Source organism: Nicotiana tabacum, chromosome 22 (genome assembly GCF_000715075.1).
Source record: "Nicotiana tabacum cultivar K326 chromosome 22, ASM71507v2, whole genome shotgun sequence".
Lineage (NCBI taxonomy): Eukaryota > Viridiplantae > Streptophyta > Magnoliopsida > Solanales > Solanaceae > Nicotiana > Nicotiana tabacum.
This window is the reverse complement of record NC_134101.1, coordinates 64,561,715-64,582,800: the sequence shown is the minus strand read 5'-3', so window position 1 is coordinate 64,582,800 and position 21,086 is coordinate 64,561,715. Positions and strand designations below refer to the sequence as shown.

The 21,086-nt window shown below is 40.4% G+C and overlaps 1 protein-coding gene across 2 annotated transcripts; it reads left to right on the top strand.

The window, feature by feature from the left end:
* The first annotated feature begins 15,819 nt into the window (after positions 1 to 15,819).
* Positions 15,820 to 20,763, top strand: LOC107818990 (protein NRT1/ PTR FAMILY 2.4-like). Of its 2 annotated transcripts, none has more exons than XM_075245114.1 (4): positions 15,820 to 15,983; positions 16,272 to 16,489; positions 18,987 to 19,531; positions 19,897 to 20,763. In XM_075245114.1, exons 1-4 carry the CDS (start codon positions 15,902 to 15,904, stop codon positions 20,732 to 20,734), a joined length of 1,683 nt encoding a protein of 560 aa, XP_075101215.1. In that variant the 5' UTR covers positions 15,820 to 15,901; the 3' UTR covers positions 20,735 to 20,763. The 2 variants fall into 2 exon arrangements, with proteins under 2 accessions (XP_075101215.1, XP_075101213.1); XM_075245112.1 differs by having other exon boundaries at positions 15,820 to 16,010.
* Positions 20,764 to 21,086: the final 323 nt, after the last annotated feature.

The window sequence follows — 21,086 nt, the reverse complement described above, 5'->3', positions numbered from 1 at the left end:
ATAAAATAATAATAATAATTGGTTAGAGATAAAGATTATTGACTAATGAAACTAGCTAACGAAATATTTTATCCCCTTTTCCTACTTTCTTTAATCATTATTTTTATGTCTCTTTATTAACTTTTCAAAGTCTAGAAAGATGTATCTCCAATACAGTTTTTGAGTATTTTGTGTAGAAGACACAAAAAACTAAGAAGTTGAGTTTTTTGAGCTTAGATGGAGAGATTTTAAAAGAAAAAAATTAAACTAAGTGACTTCTATGTACTAGTACTAAATTAATGTTTGAATTAAAAAATAAATAAACCAAGTTGATTACTAAATATGGAGTACCAAATTTCAATTAAAAAAGGAAAAAAGAAAAAAACAGCGAAGTAATACAGGTATTGGGTCTCGATCCTGGGTCTAGGTAGTGAGGGAATGGAACCAACCAGCCCACAGAACCAGTGCAACCAAGGGGTATTTTATTTTTTCGGGGGCACAATTAAATTATTATAGGGGTCCTTGACATATATACATTAATATATACGGAGTACATGATTTTTCACGAGCCTATAGGGTGTCAGTTACCCCTCACCTCTCCACGTGGGTCCGCCCCTATTGACCTTGAAGTTACTTCACAATTTGTGATTATATTAGGAGTTCGGAATTCTGTTATGGGTTATGACAATCCAATGAAAAAAAATTGTTATTACATATTAAAGAAAGTCCATACCTAACTCATTGGGTAAATTTCACAAATGGACATATAACTATAACTTTTTTTCATTAAAGTCATATAACTTTGTTTTCTTACACAAAAATCTTATAACAATGACTTTTTTTCCACCAAAGTCATATAACTATGTTTTCTCACACAAAAATCATAGTGATTGGAAAATATAATTTTTCAGTAGTATTTTCTTATTTTGTGATTTTTGTTTTTCTTATTTTCAGTCTAATAAATAATAATCCAATTAAAATAGGGATGAGCCCACCCGACCCAATACTCGTATATAAAAATTAAAATAATACTAAAAGTGAATAGTAAATCCTTCAAAACATGATACTTCTATCTTTTATTTTTCTTTTTAAGATTTTTATTCAAATCGATAGCATTGTTATTTCAAGTGCTCTCTAATTATACCTTTTATTTTTATTTTTTTGTCAGAATCTCATGCATTCCAAACTAAGTTTCGTATGGGGAAAGAATTTACTTCTAGTGTTATTTTAACTTACGTATATGAGTATTGAGTCAGGCTGGGTTGAATCATTCCTATTTTAAGAAAAAAAATATAAAATTAATCGGTTGGCCGAAACTAATTGCATTTGCTAGCCAAAATATATATAGAATGTGTATATTATATGTATATAATACACATATATCTAAAAAAAATATTTATCGGCTATTATTTTTGGGAACGGCTAAAAATATACTCATATTTCTTCTATTTTAATTGGATAATTATTTATTGGATTGAAAATAAAAAATACTCATATTTCTCCTATTTTAATTAGATAATTATTTATTAGACTGAAAATAAAAAAAAATAAAAAAAAGTAAAATAAGAAAATACTACTAGAAAATTTATTTTTCGATCACTATGATTTTTGTGTGAGTTAGTGAAAGTTTTATGATTTTTGTGTGAGACAGCAAAGTTATATGACTTTGATGGAAAAAAAAATCATAGTTATATGATTTTGGTGTGAGAAAGCAAAGCTATACGACTTTGATGAAAAAAAGTCATAGTTATATGACCATTTGTGAAATTTACCCCTAACTCATTTATGATTTTAAGAATATATAAAACAACTTTTACGCCTTTTGGTGTTTGTGAATAAAATGAAAGGAGTAGTTAAATTTGGGTTTTACTTGTTCTTTTGTACTTGCATTTTGCTAGAAACTAAGTGAAGTGCATCATTACTTCAGTAGGACAAGGATTATATTAGGTAATTGTTAGATTTCCATCCCCATATCAAGAAATTGTTTAACTAATTTATCAAAGAATACTAGCATAGATGTTCAGAATCATTTTAACAAGGTCCGTGTAATTATGCATTTTTTATTTATATCTTGACCTAATTAAATTTTTCTGCAGGCTCTAAGTTTCTAGTCTAGCAAGCGTCTTCAGTACATACACTATTTTCCTTCTCCAACTGTATTGAACAGTTAATCTATTACGTTAATGCAAATTTGACACTCGCCCCTGCATCTTTCAGAAATAATGCAGGGCTATGTAAAATTGGTTCAACCTGATGCAACCTACCAACAAAAATCCGAATGATATATTTACGCAGCCATAGCTCTTCCAACCTTGGACCATGTGTCAATAATTTCATATACAAACTAAAGCAATATTTTTCCAAGACTGTGTACGGCGCCCAACCTGTTAGGTATTGTCCTGATTTTCTTACCATATTTGGTTCCTATCTCTCGAAGAAAAGGGTAACATGTTTATCATAACTGAGTTTTCTTTTCTTAAAAGGAAAATATAATTCTTCCATATTTGGCTAGTCTCTTTTCTTGTAGGAAAAGGTTTAGACTTTTATAAATTGAGGATCCTTCCTTCTCATTCAGTAGCATCCACAATGTAGCCATATGAGGTTTGAGAGTCATATTTAGGGGGAGAACTTTACGGGACACGTGTTAGTGTGTCACTTGTGTTTGCCTCTTTGTGAGATTATTTTCTCGATATTTTGTACTCTCTTTTATTATAGTGGATTGCTCATCTCCGCCCGTGGACGTAGGTCAATTAGCCGAACCACGTTAAATATTTGTATCTCTTTTGGTATATTTCTATTTTGTTGTCTGATTTATCGTCGTTCAAGGTTTGCTTTACTAGCTTCCGCATGACACCTGATTTTTTCGGTCCTAACAAGTGGTATCAGAGCAAGGTTCAAGACAGGTTCATCTTGGCGGGTTCAGTTCTAGTCGCAACATATTTGACGGTAATCATAATTTTTGTCTGAAAAATTTGACCACAGTGCTACGCACGTTGAGCCAAACTTTGCGGTGGAGATTTGGAGATGCGACCTGCTAAAGTTATGTGATGAAGGTGGATCAAGTTTATTTTCTCAGAAAATTCAGGCCAAGGGAGAGAATTGTTAGGTGTTGTCCTGATTTTCTTACCATATTTGGTTTTCCTATCTCTTGAAGGAAATGGCAACATGTTTACCATAATTGGGTTTTCTTTTCTTAGAAGGAAAATATAATTCTTCCATAATTGGCTAGTCTCTTTTTTTGTAGGAAAATGTTTGGACTTTTATAAATTGAAGATCCTTCCTTCTCATTCATTAGCATCCACAATGTAGCCATATGAGGTTTGAGAGTCGTGTTTAGGGGGAGAACTTTACGGGAAAAGTGTAAGTGTGTCACTTGTATTTGCCTCTTTGTGAGGTTATTTTCTCGATATTTTGCACTCTGTTTTATTATATTGGATTGTTCATCTTCGCCCGTGGACGTATGTCAATTGGCCGAACCACGTTAAATGTTTGCATCTCTTTTGGTATATTTCTCTTTTATTGTCTGATTTATCGTCGTTCAAGGTTTGCTTTACTAGCTTTCGCATGACACCTGATTTTTTCGGTCCTAACAAGTGGTATCAGAGCGAGGTTCAAGACAGGTTCATCTTGGCGGGTTCAGTTCTAGTCACAACCTATTTGACGATAATCATAATTTTTGTCTGAGAAATTTGTCCAGAGTGCTACGCACGTTGAGACAAACTTTGCGGTGGAGATTTGGAGATGCGACCTGCTAAAGTTATGTGATGAAGGTGGATCAAGTTTATTTTCTCAGAAAATTCAGGCCAAGGGGGAGAATTGTTAGGTGTTGTCCTGATTTTCTAACCATATTTGATTTTTCTATCTCATGAAGGAAAGGGCAACATGTTTATCATAACTGAGTTTTCTTTTCTTAGAAGGAAAATATAATTCTTCTATATTTGGCTAGTCTCTTTTCTTGTAGGAAAAGGTTTAGACTTTTATAAATTGAGGATCCTTCCTTCTCATTCAGTAGCATCCACAATGTAGCCATATGAGGTTTGAGAGTCGTATTTAGGGGGAGAACTTTACGAGACAAGTGTTAGTGTGTCACTTGTGTTTGCCTCTTTGTGAGATTGTTTTTTCGATATTTTGTACTCTCTTTTATTATAGTGGATTGCTCATCTCCGCCCGTGGACGTAGGTCAATTAGCCGAACCACGTTAAATATTTGTATCTCTTTTGGTATATTTCTATTTCGTTGTCTGATTTATCGTCGTTCAAGGTTTGCCACCCTCGAGTCGAATGCACTTCGATCGGTATTAAAACTCAGAAGAATAAGATCTTAAAGAGAATAATAGTAATGTGTTGCTTTGGAATGCGTGTTATAATATGTTAAATAAATTATCGGATCCCCTTTATATAGTAGTGGAGTCCTACTTTAGGTACAATTGTATAAAAGGTAAAAAAAAATCTCGATATATGCCGAGATTCCAACCGTAATATCCGACCGGTCACGGATATTTAGGTCTTCTGTTATGCTAACAATGTTTCTTCGAACTTGTTCGGGGCTGGGATCGATTCCGGGATCACGGCCCCGATACTCTCGAAGGCAGGTGCTCCAACCCCGGGTTTTAGCCCAGTGGGCCTTGGGGTCGATCTTCAGTTCTTTATTGCCATGTTCCGAACTTGACCTAATATGTTGTAGGCGAGCTCGATTTCTACCGTATACAGATAGTCCCCTCATTTTTCGGAGTGTAGACGATGAGAAACGAAATGAGCTCCCGATTCTTACTTCGATATCCCGTGACAGAAACGACAAAATAAACGAAATGTCTCGTCAGTCAAGTCTTAATGGCATTAAATGCATGTTAGCCGCAGGTCGGCCATTATTGGATGTGAACCGCCACTGAAGAACAATAGATACCCCCTCATTTGTTTATTCAAACTTTACATTCAAATCTTCTGTCCTCGTACTTCGAAATTTCAACATTTTCTAGCAGTTATACTTTGGTTATTTTGAGATCCTTTGCAAGAACCCTTGTTCATTTCCATCTCAAGTATCAAGTGTACTCCTTTAACTTTCTCTTTTCCTCATTTTCCCTCTATTTTCAAAGAAATGTCGAAGACTTCAGAAAACGTTCCCCAAAAAGAAACTCCTTCTACCTCGCGGCCGGCTACCGAGGCTGAAGGAATTGTTATGCGTACTGCCGTGGATGAACCAGTACCGGAACCTCCTTTGAAAATATTCGTCCCTAGAGGATGCTCGATAACCGCCGATTTTAAGGTTGAAAAATCTTTCTCTGTACAAGGCCGGTGTGAGGAGGTCTCGAAATACGTATGCTCGATCACCGAAGAATTCCTCTCTGTGGTCAAAAAAGGATTGCAATTGGGTTGGCAAGCACGTGGTGGTTACTGACCCCGATGAAGCCATCACCACCCATGTCGAGGGATACCAAAGTGTCTACACTTATCCCTTTACATTGGGCTCATTGGATCCGTTCATCATCAACTTCTGCAAAAGATACGGGGTATGCCTCGGTCAAATTCACCCTTCATTATGAAGGACCGTGATCCTTCTCCGGTTTTTCTTGAGCAAGATCGATGGATGATCGTTCACTGTCGACTACCTTTTGCGCTTATACAGTCCCCGAATATTTCGGGGGGACTGATAAAGCTCGTGCGTCGGGCCAGCAAAGCCCCATTCTCGAGTATTGATAAAGACCGGGATCAAGGCTGGCAAGGCCGTTTCATCTAAGTGAGGACCTCAGATTTGATCCCAGTCGATCACATGCTATTCTCCGAGAAGTGGAATATATCACGTAAGTAAAATTTTGCTTACAAAATTTTATTTCACGTTTTTCTCCTTCTTTCTTATCGGTGTTTTGTGGTGGTGCAGCTGTCGCTCGGGTCCCGAATGTAGTCCCTCGACTCAAGGAGTGGGTCAGTGGGAGGCGCAAACTTTCAAAGGGTCAGTGGGAGGTCCGTTCTCATAGTGAGATTCCTTTCCCGTGTAAGTAACATTTGAGTTCCTCTCATGTCGTTAAGTTTTCACTTGTTTCATCTCCTTTTGCAGGTTTATCCAAGGACGTCACACTGAGGCCTCCATCCGGTGGCGAGAACTTCCCCGCCGTGTACCTTGTTCCGAGACAGGTTGGTGAGAAGAAAAGAAAGAGGGCCCCGAGTTCTCCGAGCTCGGAGAAAAAGAAACCAAGATGAAGGTTGGTGCGCAAATCCAAAGAAAGCACGAGTGCTCGAGAACCATCTTCGGATTCACTCTATCGGTTGAGGGACGAATCCGAAGAATAACAAGAAGAAGAAGCCTTCAATCTGGTGGCCCGAGTTTCATCACGACTCGAAGGGCAAGGGGCCTTCGAACCGGAGAGAGATGAGGCCGATCCGCCTCAAGTTGATGAGGCCGATGAGGAGGCCGTGGCCGAAGCTTCTCAGGATGTGGGAAATTCCCCGAAGGAGGCACTCGATGTGATAGACATCACCGAGTCGCCTTCGTTCACTGAGTGCATGTACAACGAGGCTCAGACGGTGAAAGAACGTCCCAACGAGGGGGCCCACGGAGCGGACGACCCCTTCCGCGACTTTTTTGATGGCGTGGATTCTACCACCACGGAGGATGTCACCGGGTTGGGTGATTTGGAGGTGACGAAGAAGAGTCCATATTCGGAACAAGTGGACCTTCTTCAAGGCCGAAACTGGTCAACTGGTTCCCAGCTCCGAGTGTGGATCCCGACTGGAAGCGGTCGATCATCTTCTCCTTTTCGGAGGATTCCCGTGTCCTCTCTGCCCCCGTAGGGGTGGCCAGCTGCCTTCGGTGTTTGGTGACCGAGGAAGACCAAGATAAGATGAACGAGGTGGACGCACCCAGCCTGTCCAATGAAGCACAACAGGATCTAAACCTGGTAACTTCAAATATCTCTTGATGACTTCAATTCATACTTAGACTAATATTTAGATAATCCTAATATTTTTCTTTGTGTCTACAGGCCTCGGTGCTTCATCATGAGACCTTTCTCCGATATCGGGATGAGCTAAACCATCTTGAGGTCGAGGTCCAAGGGCTCAATGAGAAGAGAAACACTTACAAACATCTTAGCGAGCAACGCGAGGGGGGGGGCTAAGAGCCTCCGAGCTGAGTTGGAGGTGGCTCGGAAGGAACATGCTGATCTGGTCGAGCAGGTAAAAATATTTGAGGTTAGTAACGACGAGCTAGACTCGGTGACTAACGGTTGGAATCTGCAGGTCCAACAGAAGATCAATCGGATCGACTAGCTTCGAGCTGAGATGGATGGAGTTAAGGCCGAGACCGAAGAATGGAGAGGCAGAATGGATCGCCTGGCCTCGAAAAAGGAGACGGCTCGGGCGCAACTGACTTCGGCTGAGGTCCAACGTTGAACAATAAAGGAAAAGGCCGAGGTGCAAGCAAAAAAGGTTGAGAAGCTCCAGTCTCAGCTAAGTGCAGTCGTCTCTGATCGAGACAATCTTGCCAATGAGCTTGAAATGGCCAAGTCAGTGGTCTTGGTGGTTAAAGCCAATACCGATGAGATGGTGGCCCGATATAAGGCCGATGCCGAGGCGGCACAGGATCAAACGAAGGATATCGTCGAGCATGCGAAGTGGTAATCCCGAAGGGAGGCCCTCGAAGAGATTCATGCTCGGGATTTTGACCTGTCGGCCGAAATCGAGAGTGCAAGAGGCTCGAAGCTAAGACCAAGAAGTTAACTTATCTCGAGGATGAAGAAGGCTTCGAGGGTTCGAGCGGATTCGAGGGTGGAGGAGACTCCGAAGACCCTGGCGACGAGGCGGGCTCCGGTGAAGACCAGGCCGTTTAAGTGCCTCGTACATTTTTTTTGTTTTTTGTATTTTTGTACTTTTTTGTCAAGGCCATCTGGCCCTTGTAAAGACTATATGTATATATAATACATGACTTCCTTTTCCCTTTGACAATTTCTAAGTTTTGTTTTCCTATGCTTTATTCTTTATGTTTGAAAAGATCGAAATGCCTTAGCATGAAATAGTTAGGTCATGTTCGGAGGTTCGAACAAGCCTTGCCTTCAACATTTTTTGTTTAAGGCATCGTGGGGGTTCGGTATGACCAGAACGTTTTCCTAAAGTACTTATAATTTTTTAGATTATAGTTTGTTGAGGGTAGCCTTTAGAACCGGTTAAGAAATTTTTCAAGGCCTTGTATTTTTGTTACGAGTGTCGGACATCTCCGAGCCATTTTAATATGGCCGTAGCCTTTTTAGTTTGGGTGTTGCCCAATGGGCTTGTCATCCCGAGTTATCCGGGCTTGCCTAAGATAACAGTCCCCAAGTGGGGATGGCTGTAGCCTTTCAGGTTTGGGCGCTGCCTAATAGGTCTTGTGCCCCCGGGCTTCGATAGCCCGGGCCGTCCGAGTTTGTCTTTGGACGACAGTCCCAGAGTGAGATCGATCCTTTGGACCCGGATAAAGGCGGCCCTTGGGCTCGGGATCTTTAGGGGATCGAATGTAGGAATTCCTTAAGAGAAAAAGATTTTTAAGGGACAAGATATTTCTCTACAAGGTAGAAACTTCTTTTTATTTCTGTGCGTAATATATACGATTACACATGCGTACAAGATTTATGTCAGGGATCGAGCAGTTTATGTGGGTACAGTTCATTCGATCGTTTGTTCCTTACAATAAATCTTATCGATCGAGCAAAAATTATTCTGTCACAAAGTTTTTTTCCTTGCTAAAGTCATTGTCCGAGGGGAGGGTGATTCCCCCCAGTGTTCGAGGCCGATCGTAGAGAGCCCTCGAATGCTGTTGTCGTGATCTTCGATACCGGTTCGTAACCGACCTTAAATTCTAAGTTAGCACAATTTACTATTGCCTCGTTAAAAACCTTATAGAAAAACCTATTTGGGACAAAACCGGTTCAAGGGAAAAAGAGTGCAACGCGTGCTTTCAAGCCTAAAAATTATGTCGTTCTTTTGACGGTCTCCTGCAAGTGTTAGTTCAAAATGCAAATAAATAAAAGGAATAAATGGGGTCGTACCTCAGCAGTAATATCGCTTCAAGTAAGTTATGTTTCAGTTGTTTGGTAGTTGCTCACCGTTCATTGTTCCAAGTTTGTACGATCCCTTTCCGGTGATCTCGATAATTTGATAAGGACCTTCCCAGTTCGGTCCCAACTTCCCTTTGTTCGGGTTCTGGGTACTTAACGTGACCTTCCTTAACACTAAGTCCCCGATATTGAAGTGTTGAAGGTTGGCACTTCGATTATAATACCTCTCGATTTGCTGCTTTTGGTCGTCCAATCGGACAAGGGCGGCTTCACGCCTTTTATCTAATAGCTCCAGGCTTGTATTCATGGCCTCGTCGTTTGATTCCTTGGTTGTATATCGGAACCTGAAACTTGGTTCTCCGACTTAAACCGGTATTAGAGCTTCGGTGTCGTAAACCAGCGAGAACAAAATGGCCCCAGTACTGGACTTCGAGGTCGTACGGTATGCCCATAGGACTTCGGGCAAGATTTTCTTCCATTTTCCTTTGGCGTTGGTTAACCTCTTTTTGAGGTTTTGGAGTATGGTTTTGTTGGTCGACTCTACTTGTCCATTCCCACTAGGGTGGTAGGGTGTTTATAGGATCCTTTTGATCTTATGGTCCTCGAGAAACTTGCTTACTATGCTGCCGATGAACTGTTTCCCATTGTCGCACGCGATCTCGGCCGGCATTTCAAACCGACATATGATGTGGTCCTAGATGAAATCGATGACTTCCTTTTCCCTGACCTTCTCGTATGCCTGAGCTTCCACCCACTTAGAAAAATAGTCAGTCATAAATAATATAAATTGAGCCTTACCGGGTGCCCATGGAAGGGGGCCAACGATGTCCATTCCCCACTTCATGGACGGCCATGGTGACAAAATCGAATGCAGCAACTCCCCGGGTTGATGAATCATCGGAGCATATCTTTGACATTCATCACATTTTTGTACGAACTCCTTCGCGTGCTTTTCCATGTCGATCCAATAATAGACAGCTCTGATTACCTTTCGAACCAATGATTCGATGCCTCAATGATTTCTGCAGGTGCCTTCGTGAATTTCCCTCAAAACGTAATCGGTATCTCTTGGTTTTAGACATATCGCGAGTGGGCCATCGAATATTCTTCTGAATAGGGTTCCGTCTTCGGACAAGCTAAACTGGGCTGCCTTCGTATGTAGGGCCCTCGATTCTTTCGGATCAGAGGGAAGTTTTCCGGCCTTCAGATATTCTATATATCTGTTTCTCTAGTCCAAGTCAGGCTCATTGAGTTTATCTCGGCGTGGCCTTCTTCCACTACCGATCTCATGAGTTGTACGACCGCCCCGAGTTGAACTCATCGTCCTCGACCGCCGAACCCAGGTTAGCAAGGGCATCGACCTCACTGTTTTGATCCCGAGGTATGTGTTGTAGAGTCCACTCCTTGAATCGATGTAATGTTACCTGCAACTTATCCAGGTACCTTTGCATTAGTTCCTCTATGACCTCGAACGTCCCATTAACTTGGTTCACCACAAGGAGGGAGTCACACTTAGCTTCGATTACCTCCGCCCCCAAGCTTTTGGCTAGTTCGAGACCTGCAATCATGGCCTCATATTCGGCCTCGTTGTTAGTCAATTTTACAGTCTTGATAGATTGTCTAACTACATTGCATGTCGATGGCTTCAATACGATGCCATGTCCGGACTCTTTTGCATTTGAGGCGCCATCCGTAATGAGGGTCCAGATTTCTGAAGAAGTCCCCGAGTTCAACAACAACTCTCTTTCGACCTCGGGTATTAGGGTCGGCGTAAATTCTGCCACAAAGTCTGCAGATATTTGAGATTTAATGGCGGTCCGGGGCCGATATTCAATATCGTACCCACTGATTTCCACGGCTCATTTGGCCAACCGTCCCAAGATCTCGGGCTTATGCATTACATTCCTCAATGTGTAAGTAGTCACAACACATATGGGGTGACATTGGAAGTATGGTTTTAGCTTTCTAGAGGCGCTTAGTAAAGTGAGCGCCAGCTTTTCTAGGTGAGACTACCTAGTTTCGGCTTCGCCAAGTGTCCTACTAATATAGTAGATGGGAAATTGTGTACCTTTCTCTTCTCGGACCAGGACTCCACTTATCTCTATCTTCGATGCTGCCAAGTACAGGTACAGTTGTTCGTCTGTCTTCAACGTGTGAAGTAGCGGTGGGCTCGATAGGTACCGCTTAAGTTCATCCAAGGCCCGTTGGCACTCCGGGGTCCATGAGAAGTTGTTCTTCTTCTTCAATACTGAGAAGAATCAGTGGCTCTTATCGGAGGACCTCGAGATGAATCGCCCCAAAGAGGCTATGTGGCCGGTTAATCTTTGCACGACCTTTACGTTGTCCAACACTGTGATATCTTTGATGGCATTGATCTTGTCGGGGTTGATCTCGATTCCCCGGTTGGATACCATAAATCCGAGGATTTTACCCGATCCAACTCCAAATGCACACTTCTCCGGGTTCAACTTCATATTGTATTTCTTCAATATGCCAAAAGTTTCCTGCAAATATTTCAAATGGTGCTCTGCTTGCAGGGACTTGACCAACATATCGTCAATGTAAACCTCCATTGATTTTCCTATTTGATCCTCGAACATCCGATTTACTAGGCGTTGGTAAGTGGCACCGGCATTTTTTTAATCCGAATGACATCACATTATAGCAGTATGTACCGTACTTAATGATGAATGAGGTTTTTTCCTGATCGCTCGGGTTCATCTGTATTTGATTGTACCCGGAGTAGGCATCGAGAAAACTGAGAATCCCATGGCCGGCCGTGGCATCGATCATGCGATCGATGTTGGGCAAAGTGAAGGAGTCCTTGGTACATGCCTTATTCAAATCCTTATAGTCTACACACATTCTTAATTTATTCCTTTTTTAGGGACTACCACTACGTTTTCTAACCAATCCGGGTATTTAACCTCCCAAATGGACCCTATTTTTAGGAGTTTAGATACCTCGTCCTTGATGAAAGCATGTTTGACCTCAGACTGGGTCTCCTCTTCTGCATGACCGGGTGGAACTTTGGGTCCAGGCTTAGCTTGTGAGTGGTTATCTCCGGTGGGATCCCTGTCATATCAAGGTGGGACCAAGTGAAACAATCTTCGTTAGCTATAAGAAATTGAATGAGTTTTTTCCTGAGCTTGGGGATTAACCTTGTGCCCAGGTATACCTTTCGATCAGGAAAGTGTTCGGTTAGTATGACTCATTCCAGTTCCTCGAGCATTGATTTTGTAGCGTCGGAATCATCGGGGGCTATGAAAGATCTGGGGACTCCGTAGTCGTCGTCCTCGTCTACTCTTTGTTCCTCCTATTCTGTCGAGGCTGGTATCGGTGATTGCTATTTGGCCACGTCTTTGACCATCCGATTCGGATCCTCCTATGTCGAGAGTGTGGATGTCGGGATCACCTCATCGACCGCGAACATCTCCTTGGCAGCCGGTTGTTCTCCATAAACTGTTTGGACTCCCCCGGGTGTTGGGAATTGCAGCACCTGGTGTAGTGTCAAGGGTATTGCTCTCATGTTGTGAATCCATGGCCTCCCGAACAAAGCTTTGTATCTCATATCCCCTTCGATTACATAGAACTTGGATTCCTGCACGATTCTGACGACGTTCACCGGTAATGTTATTTCCCCTTTAGTGGTCTCGCATGCCATGTTGAACTCGTTTAGGACTCGGACCGCAGGTACAATCTGATCTTGTAGGCCGAGTTGTTCTATTACCCTTGATCTGATGATGTTGGCTGAGCTACCTGGATCAATTAACACATGCTTAATTCGAGATTTATTTACGAGTACCGATATTACCAGTGCGTCGTTGTGGGGCTGAACGATCCCCTCAGCGACTTCGTCGTTGAAAGACAAGGTTCCTTCCGGTACATAATCCCAAGTCTGTTTTTCACTTGTGATGGATACTTTGGTGCGTTTTAACATCGGACCCTGGGGAATATCGACTCTACCGATGATCATGTTAATGACGTGCTGAGGCTCTTCCTGCTCGGTCTGCTTATGAGAATCCTTGTTCCTGAAGTGGTTCTTGGCCCGATCACTCAGAAACTCTCGGAGATGCCCGTTGTTGAACAATCGGGCCACCTCTTCTCTTAATTGGCGGCAGTCTTTCGTTCTGTGGCCATGAGTGCCATGATATTTGCACATTAGGTTGGGATCCCTTTGGGATGGATCAGACTATAAAGGTCTAGGCCATTTTGTATCTTTGATGCATCCGATGGCAGATACAATAGCGGCGCCATCGACGTTGAAGTTGTACTCCGATAATCTTGGTGCTTCTTTAGGTCCGACGGGCATGTCGAAGCTGTTTTTGCTCATGAGTCCCTGGTTGCTCTGACCTCAATCACTTCTCCTTTAACTTCTCATAGAGCTCCGCCCGGACCCACTGTTTCTTCGATCTCCATTGTACGGCTGATACTAATCCCTGTTTGATATCGGTTCACGATCGATATCTCTCTTGACTCTGTTGATGGTTCTGACGGGATACACGGACCTGGAAGGGGCCCCAAGCTGATCATCTTCGACCCTAATTTTTGATTGATACCGGTTATGGACATCGGCCCAAGTGACAGCCGGATATTCCACCAAGTTTTGTTTCAACTACTGTGAAGCCAACGAGCTCTGAACGTTGAGTTCTTGGGTGAAAGCCTGAATGGCCCAATCATCAGCGACCGGTGGCAGGTCCATCCGTTCCATATTAAACCAGGACACGAACTCTCTCAGCATCTTGTTATCTTTCTGTTTTACTTTGAAAATGTCTGACTTCCTGGTCTCGACCTTGATAGCCTCGGCGTATGCTTTCACGAAAGAATTTGCAAGTGTAGCAAATGAGTCAATAGAATTAGGAGGTTAGTTGTGATACCATATCATAGCTCCTTTTGACAGCGTCTCTCCAAACTTTTTCAACAAGACAGATTCGATCTCATCATCCTCCAAGTCATTCCCTTTGATGGCACACGTGTAGGAGGTAACATGCTCATTTGGGTCGGTCGTTCCGTTGGGGGATCTAGGGCATGCAGAACTTCTTAGGGATCGGCTTTGGAGCCATGCTCGGAAGAAAGGTTTTTGCACGAATTTCTTGGAATCCAGGCCTTTCAATATTGGTGGTGCGCCCGAGATTTTGTCAACCCTGGAATTGTAGGTTTCTACCTTTTTGTCATTAGCTTCGATTTTCTTCTCCCATGATTCTATCCGTTTTGTCAGTTCCTTGAGCATCTTTATGATCTCGGAGTTAGTCCCTGATTCATTTTTATTCGACCTCTCTGCGACCGGTTCATCCCTGAGGGCGACTTCCTGGGACGGATCGGGTTTAATTCTGTTGGGTGCGCGGCTTCGGTTCTGTAACTGAGCTATCGCCGCATGTTGAGCCTGTAACATTTCGAACATCATCCGTAAAATGATCCCGTCTCCTCCAATATTTTGTGTATTTTGAGCTGCTGATCGGGATCCACCACGGATTATATTCTCGGGGTCGATAGGAAGATTTGTGTTGATAGCTACATGTGAGTTAGCGTCAATCGGGTCCGCCATCAGAATTCCGACGGGATCAACGGACGTTACCTCGTCATTGGGCACTATATTGTTATTTTTGCCGTGATGGCCGGACTCATTGTCAATGTGTAGTGGTGTTTACTGAGAGTTTGACATTTTTAGCTTTAACCTAAAATTTGAGACACTTCAAAGAACAAGTGTAAAGTAGTGTGTGTTATGGAGATTTGTATCAAATAACCACTATTATCCTTAGCCCCACGATTGGCGCCAAACTGTTTACCCTCAAAATCGGATAACAATTGAATTTGTAAGTAGTTTTAGGGATACGTGGATTAACTTGGCACAAAATAATAAATTAGAGTGCAATTAAAATAAATAACGATAAAGTTAATGCAAACCACACGAATTGGACAATTTCAGCCTTGGAAAGTTAGCCACCCTCGAGCTGAATGCACTTCGATCGGTATCAAGACTCAAAAGAATAAGACGTTAAAGAGAATAATAATAATGTGTTGCTTTGGAATGCGTGTTACAATGTGTTAAATGAATTATCACATCCCCTTTATATAGTAGAGGAGTCATACTTTAGGTACAATTCTATAAAGGGTAAACAACCAAGGTAAAAAATCTCTTGATTTGCCGATTGCCAATTCCTCATTAATACGTGCCGAGATTCTCAACGAGATATCGTTTCATACCTCATCTACTCCGTCTTCTCAAGAGGATATTAGGAGGGACCCAGCACCTCCAGTTCCTCCATCTGGCACAACAAACCACGATATGCGCACTGCGGTGCAGTTGTTGACTAGATTGGTAGCTGCTAAGGCTCACAGGCAGAATACTAGTGTTGCTGATAAATCGGTTAGTGCGAGAGTTCGTGATTTTATTAATCTAGACCGTCCAGTGTTTACCGGATCAAACCCCAAGGAGAAACCGCAGACTTTATTGATCAATAAATAAGTATTTATCACACATAATTAAATACTAACTCTGTTTCAATTTATATGACAATATTTGACTAGACATAAAATTTAAGAAAAAGGAAAGATTTTTGACACTTCTTATATACAATGAGCCATGAATATTTGTTTGGTTATAAATCATCTTATTAATGGTAAAATAGACCTTTGAAAATTAAATTGTTAGTATTAAATATATTAAAGTGTCATTCTTTTTAGGACCGAGTAAAAAGAAAAAAATATCATAATTAGACAGAATTTATGCAATTTAGGTATTTACCAAAATACCCTTTGCACTTGTAAACAAAATACTCCCTATAAGTTTGACATCATAAGTTGAACCCACAAACAAACTGAAAAGAATAAAAACAAAAAAGTATCCCAGTCCTAGAGAAACTAAAAGAGATCAGGATAAACAGTTGAGTTAATGCAGCAATGGAGAAACCAGCTGTCCAGTGTGTAGATGAAGCTGCAACAAAGGTGCAGTCTTCTCCTGCTCGCAGCAATAACAATGGCGGTTGGATATCCTTCCCCTTCATCATAGGTCCTTTTTCATTTCTTCTTCTTTTAAAGATATCTATTAGTTCTAGAGGCGGAGCTTGGGGCGGAAGGGATTTCATCCTAACCTCCTTCGTCAAAAAATTATACCGTATATATAAGATCACTATTTATATATATCTATATATATTATATATTGAATCAGCCTTAATTTTTTTTAAAATTTTTTTAATGAACCCCTCTATAAAAATACTGTCTCCGCCGACCATTGACAATTATATTGAACTTTTATTGTTGAAATTATTAGGGAGCATGGCAGGCTTATCACTAGCAGCAGCAGGATGGAATAACAATTTGATTGTGTATCTAATACAAGAATTCAACATGAATAGCGTAAGTGCTGCGAAAGTCTACAATATGGCGAATGGGTGCAGCACTATTTTCCCTATTTTGGGTGCAGTAGTTGCAGATTCTTTTCTTGGCTGTTTCTCCGTCATCTGGATTTCTTCTTTCATCTCTCTGCTGGTAAGAAACTTTGATTCCCTTTCCCCGCTTGCTTTCTCCTTTTTCTTTTTGTCTAATTCATGTACAGGTATGTCATTTCACCAGAAGAAAAAAAGAAGCTACTATCTTGTCATGGTTTTGAATTTCGTTAGATAACTAAACTTTAGTCACGCTAACAGTAAAATTATTAAGTTATATTTATAAATTAAAATACTCTTGCCGTTTCAATTTATGGGCAATATTTTCTCTACAACTTTTTAAATTCGAAATGACTTAGCTTACATTTTCCTAATTTACCGATGAGGAGTTCTATATACCGATACACATGTTAGGAAATGTTTAGATGACAAAGTTTTAAAAATTTTATAAGTATACAATTATTATGACACGTTTATGATCAAGTGTAAAAAACAAAATCACCTTTTTAAAGTTCCATGCCTATCCAATTTTTGTCGCAAATATTGAAACGGAATTTTATCGTAATAACAAACTCGGTAACCATATATGAAATTAACTCATCATTTTTTTTTATTAACGATCATTTTGTGGGAGGTTGGCTAAATAGTATGTGTAAATTGGTTATTTTAGTGGTACTCTATCTTTTCTTTCATGGGTTCACCCAAATAGTTTCAGCATTGCTTCTTATCTCTCGGCTGGTAGCTTTGATTCCTTTATCAATTTCTTTATCTCCTTTTTCTTTTGTCCGATTGAAAAGATGTCAATTCACGATAAAAAGAAAACCAGTATCTTATCGTTATATTGTTGTTGTGATATTTGTCGTTGGTAGAAGTTGGTTACTTATCTGCTTGTCTTGGTTTCGATTATATAACCATCTTTATTAACGTGAATAGCTTTAGTATTGATTGGCCACAATATTTGGACTAAAGCTTGCTTAAAACAAATCTTTGTACTTCGTTGAGGTCTTTAATTTGTACGTAGTAATGCGCGTAATCTTTTTCACGGTAAAGAATTTAAGATTTGTTAGATATCCATAAGTGGAAACTTTATTAAAAAAAATTCTAAATATTTATCTTAAAAAATGCCTCCAAAAGACATGTTAAAAACTGGATAAGATGAGCTGATCAATACTTTATCTAATTAAAAATTATTTCCGATGCACTTATTTAAAGAAAAAGTGTAGTAGTACTGAGCTATTATCTCAGATTCCAAGTGGCAGTTGTAGAAAGAGACACGCAAATACCTTGTATTCCCACAGTTTGCCTGAGCGTGGCCACCTCATTAATATTTCTGTGATTCATTTTTCATCTTTTGCTGTTTTTTAGGCAATTGCTGTATAAGTACAAGACTTTCCACTTATATAAATGCTTTCCAACAGAGTTATCCATCGGCTTATATATTGGGCCTACATGACCATTTTAGCTATCACAATATCCGTAATTGATGGATAGATATGGGAGTTGAGCATTTGTCAGAACGAAACTGACACAAAAAATTCAACAGAAAAATGATTTTTCCTGGGGAGAGGAGTCCCATTCAACCATTTATCGACAACAATCCGGTATAATATCACTAATGAGGTCTGGGGAGGGTAGTGTGTACGCAGATCTTACCCCTATCCTGAGACAGAGAGGTTGTTTCTAATAGACTCTCGGCTCCCTCCCTAGAACTCATCACCTTGCTCTTGGGCCCTTCCCTTAATTAGTATGACAATTAATTACCAGAATTAAATTTCGTGTGTATGACACTATGCATTAGGAGTTGGAACTCGAAAATGGAACTTACCCAAAATGACATATTCTGTTTTAGACGATTTGATAGCATAAATTTTATTTAGATTGGTATATAGAAGTTGAACTCTTTCAAAAATTATTACTCTCTCTGTTTTAATTTAGATAACACGCTTTCTTTATATGTTTGTTTCAAATAGAATGACACATTTCTATAATTAAAAATAATTTAATTTTAAATTTTTAATTATTTTATTATTAATGAGAAATTTTTATAACTACGTGGCTTTCAAAAGTTTCTCTCTTTTTTCTTAAACTCCGTACCGGATCAAACTAACTCATCTGAATTGAAACGGAGAGTGTACTCTAAATATATTAACTTAGAGATGCTTTGGAGCAGTAGACACTTATTTTTGTAAAATGACGACCACCCAATTTAGTGGGTTGTTTCCCTTATTCAATATTGCAGGGCATGTGATTCTATTTGTTTCCTTAGATGCGAACCTATTAATATTTGTAGATATATCAAACTACTTATAAACCATTAAAATGAATATCTCGACGAACATTCGGTGATGACCATTCGAGAAAATTTTACAATTCAAAGGAAAAACGACAAGTGTTTTATTAATTTCATTGAACTGTGTATAACATACTGCCTGAGTCCTGACAGTTTTTAATGAGTGGGATTTAATGGATATTTCGACCATTCGGTGAAAATTTCACAATTCAAAGGGGAAACGACAAATGTTTTAATTTCTTTCCAATTTCTTCTTGCATTCATTTCATTGAACTGTAGAACATGCTTTATACTTTTTTTTGGCTGGTAGGGAGCACTGCTTCTCACATTCACAGCAGCAATTGATACATTGAGACCTCAAAAATGCGATTATGGTTCGGACGACTGCAGAAATGCATCAACCTCCCAACTTACATTCTTATATGCAGCTCTAGCGCTAGCATATCTGGGCAATGGGGGTACACGTTTCACTATCGGATCAATGGGAGCAAACCAATTTCAGAAGCCAAAGCATCAAGCAATTTTCTTCAACTGGTATACTTTTGCACTCTACACATCCAATGTCATTGGCAGCACAGTCCTTTTATACATTGAGGACAACGTTAGTTGGGTATTGGGGTTCGCCATTTGTGTCGCGTTCAACGTTCTTGGCTTGACTATTTTCTTGTCTGGCCAACGTTTGTATCGCCATATTGAGACACAACATGAAAGCCCCTTCATCAGTTTGGCTCAGGTCGTCGTTGCTGCCATTAGGAAGAAACCATTCTCTTTAGGAGGTGAAGATTATTATCATGGCACGAAATCACAGGACAGTGCTACAAGAACCGACTTCCCAAAACCTTCCAAATTCTTCAGGTAAGACCACTCTTCCCAAACATATGGTTCAAAGTATATCGAGTAGTAGCACGGGCGGGGTGGAGCTACATAATCTGATAGGGGTTCAATTTAATCCCTATCGTTAGAACATTATAATGTAGGAATAGGTTCAGTTGAACCCCTGACATAAAAGTAGCTTTGTAGTATTTTAATTTGTAGGTTTGAATCTCAGGCGTGACATTCCTGCATATTTTTAAATCCTATTTTAAGAAATCCTGGTTCCTCTACTAAGTGGAGTGGTAGTCAAGTACATAATCAAAATTTATTCTCCTGGCCCTTATGATTCAAGTGAATGATTTTCAAACGAGAAGCGAATTTAATTTCTTAATTTTATGTTTTAATAGGTTCCTGAACAGGGCCGCTTTGGTCACGGAAGGAGATAAGAAACAGGACGGCCTCATTGCTGAGCCTTGGAAACTATGTACAGTGCAACAAGTGGAAGATCTCAAAATCTTGATAAAGCTTTTCCCACTATGGACTACTGGTTTGTTTCTCTATACCCCATTAGTCATACAAGCCAGTTTAGCAATCCTCCAAGCTCTAAAAATGGACCGACGTTTCGGATCCCATTTCAAAATCCCAGCTGGTTCTGTTGTTGTCTTTACATTGATCTCCACATGCATAACCATTACCTTCACGGACCGAGTCCTATTCCCTTTGTTGAATAGATGCATTCGCACCTCTCTAACACCACTTCGACGGGTTGGGATAGGCCACTTGCTAACAGTCGTTAGCATGGCCTTATCCGCCCTGGTCGAGTCAAAGAGGATAAAAATAGTGAAATCTCACCATCAAAACATTGTGGTGGCGCCAATGTCCGTGTTCTGGTTGGCGCCACAGCTAGCAATTACAGGCATCGGGCTAGCTTTTCATTCTCCAGGATATGCAGGGTTTTATTACCAAGAATTTCCAGCGTCCCTGAAGAGCACGTCCACGGCGGTCGTGGCAGTTTTTGTCGGCGCAGCATTTTATTTAGGGAATGGGGTGATGGACTTGGTTCAAAGCGTGACAGGATGGTTGCCGGAGAATATTGATAATGGTAGGTTGGATAATGTTTTCTGCGTGATATGTGTTTTAGGAGCTGCAAATTTTGTGTATTACCTAGTATGTGCTTCGTTTTACAAGTATAAAAATGTTGACCAGGAACCAAATGATTGTATTGACAAAATAGATAGCAATTAGCACAAATGAAGTAGGCCTGGATTCATGTAAAATTGTCATGACCCTTTAAAGACCCTTTAAGGTATAAACAATCAGATATTGCATTTGTACCACTTTGGTATCAATATTTTAGCGAGCATAACAGAGTAATTGGAAAACAAAAAGGTCAAAATAATGTGCATAAAGGGTTGATTTTATCCACAATATTGACTTATTGTGCGCCGATGATGACTAGTTTTACTTGTCGAGGTACGAGAAAGTGTCATAATTTGAAATTATCCATCTCCTCGCGTTGAAACTTCAATTTGCTTCTAGTTTCTCATGCTAAGCTTGTATTGGAATTCCTAAAAGGGAAAATGTTCAAATTTGCCTT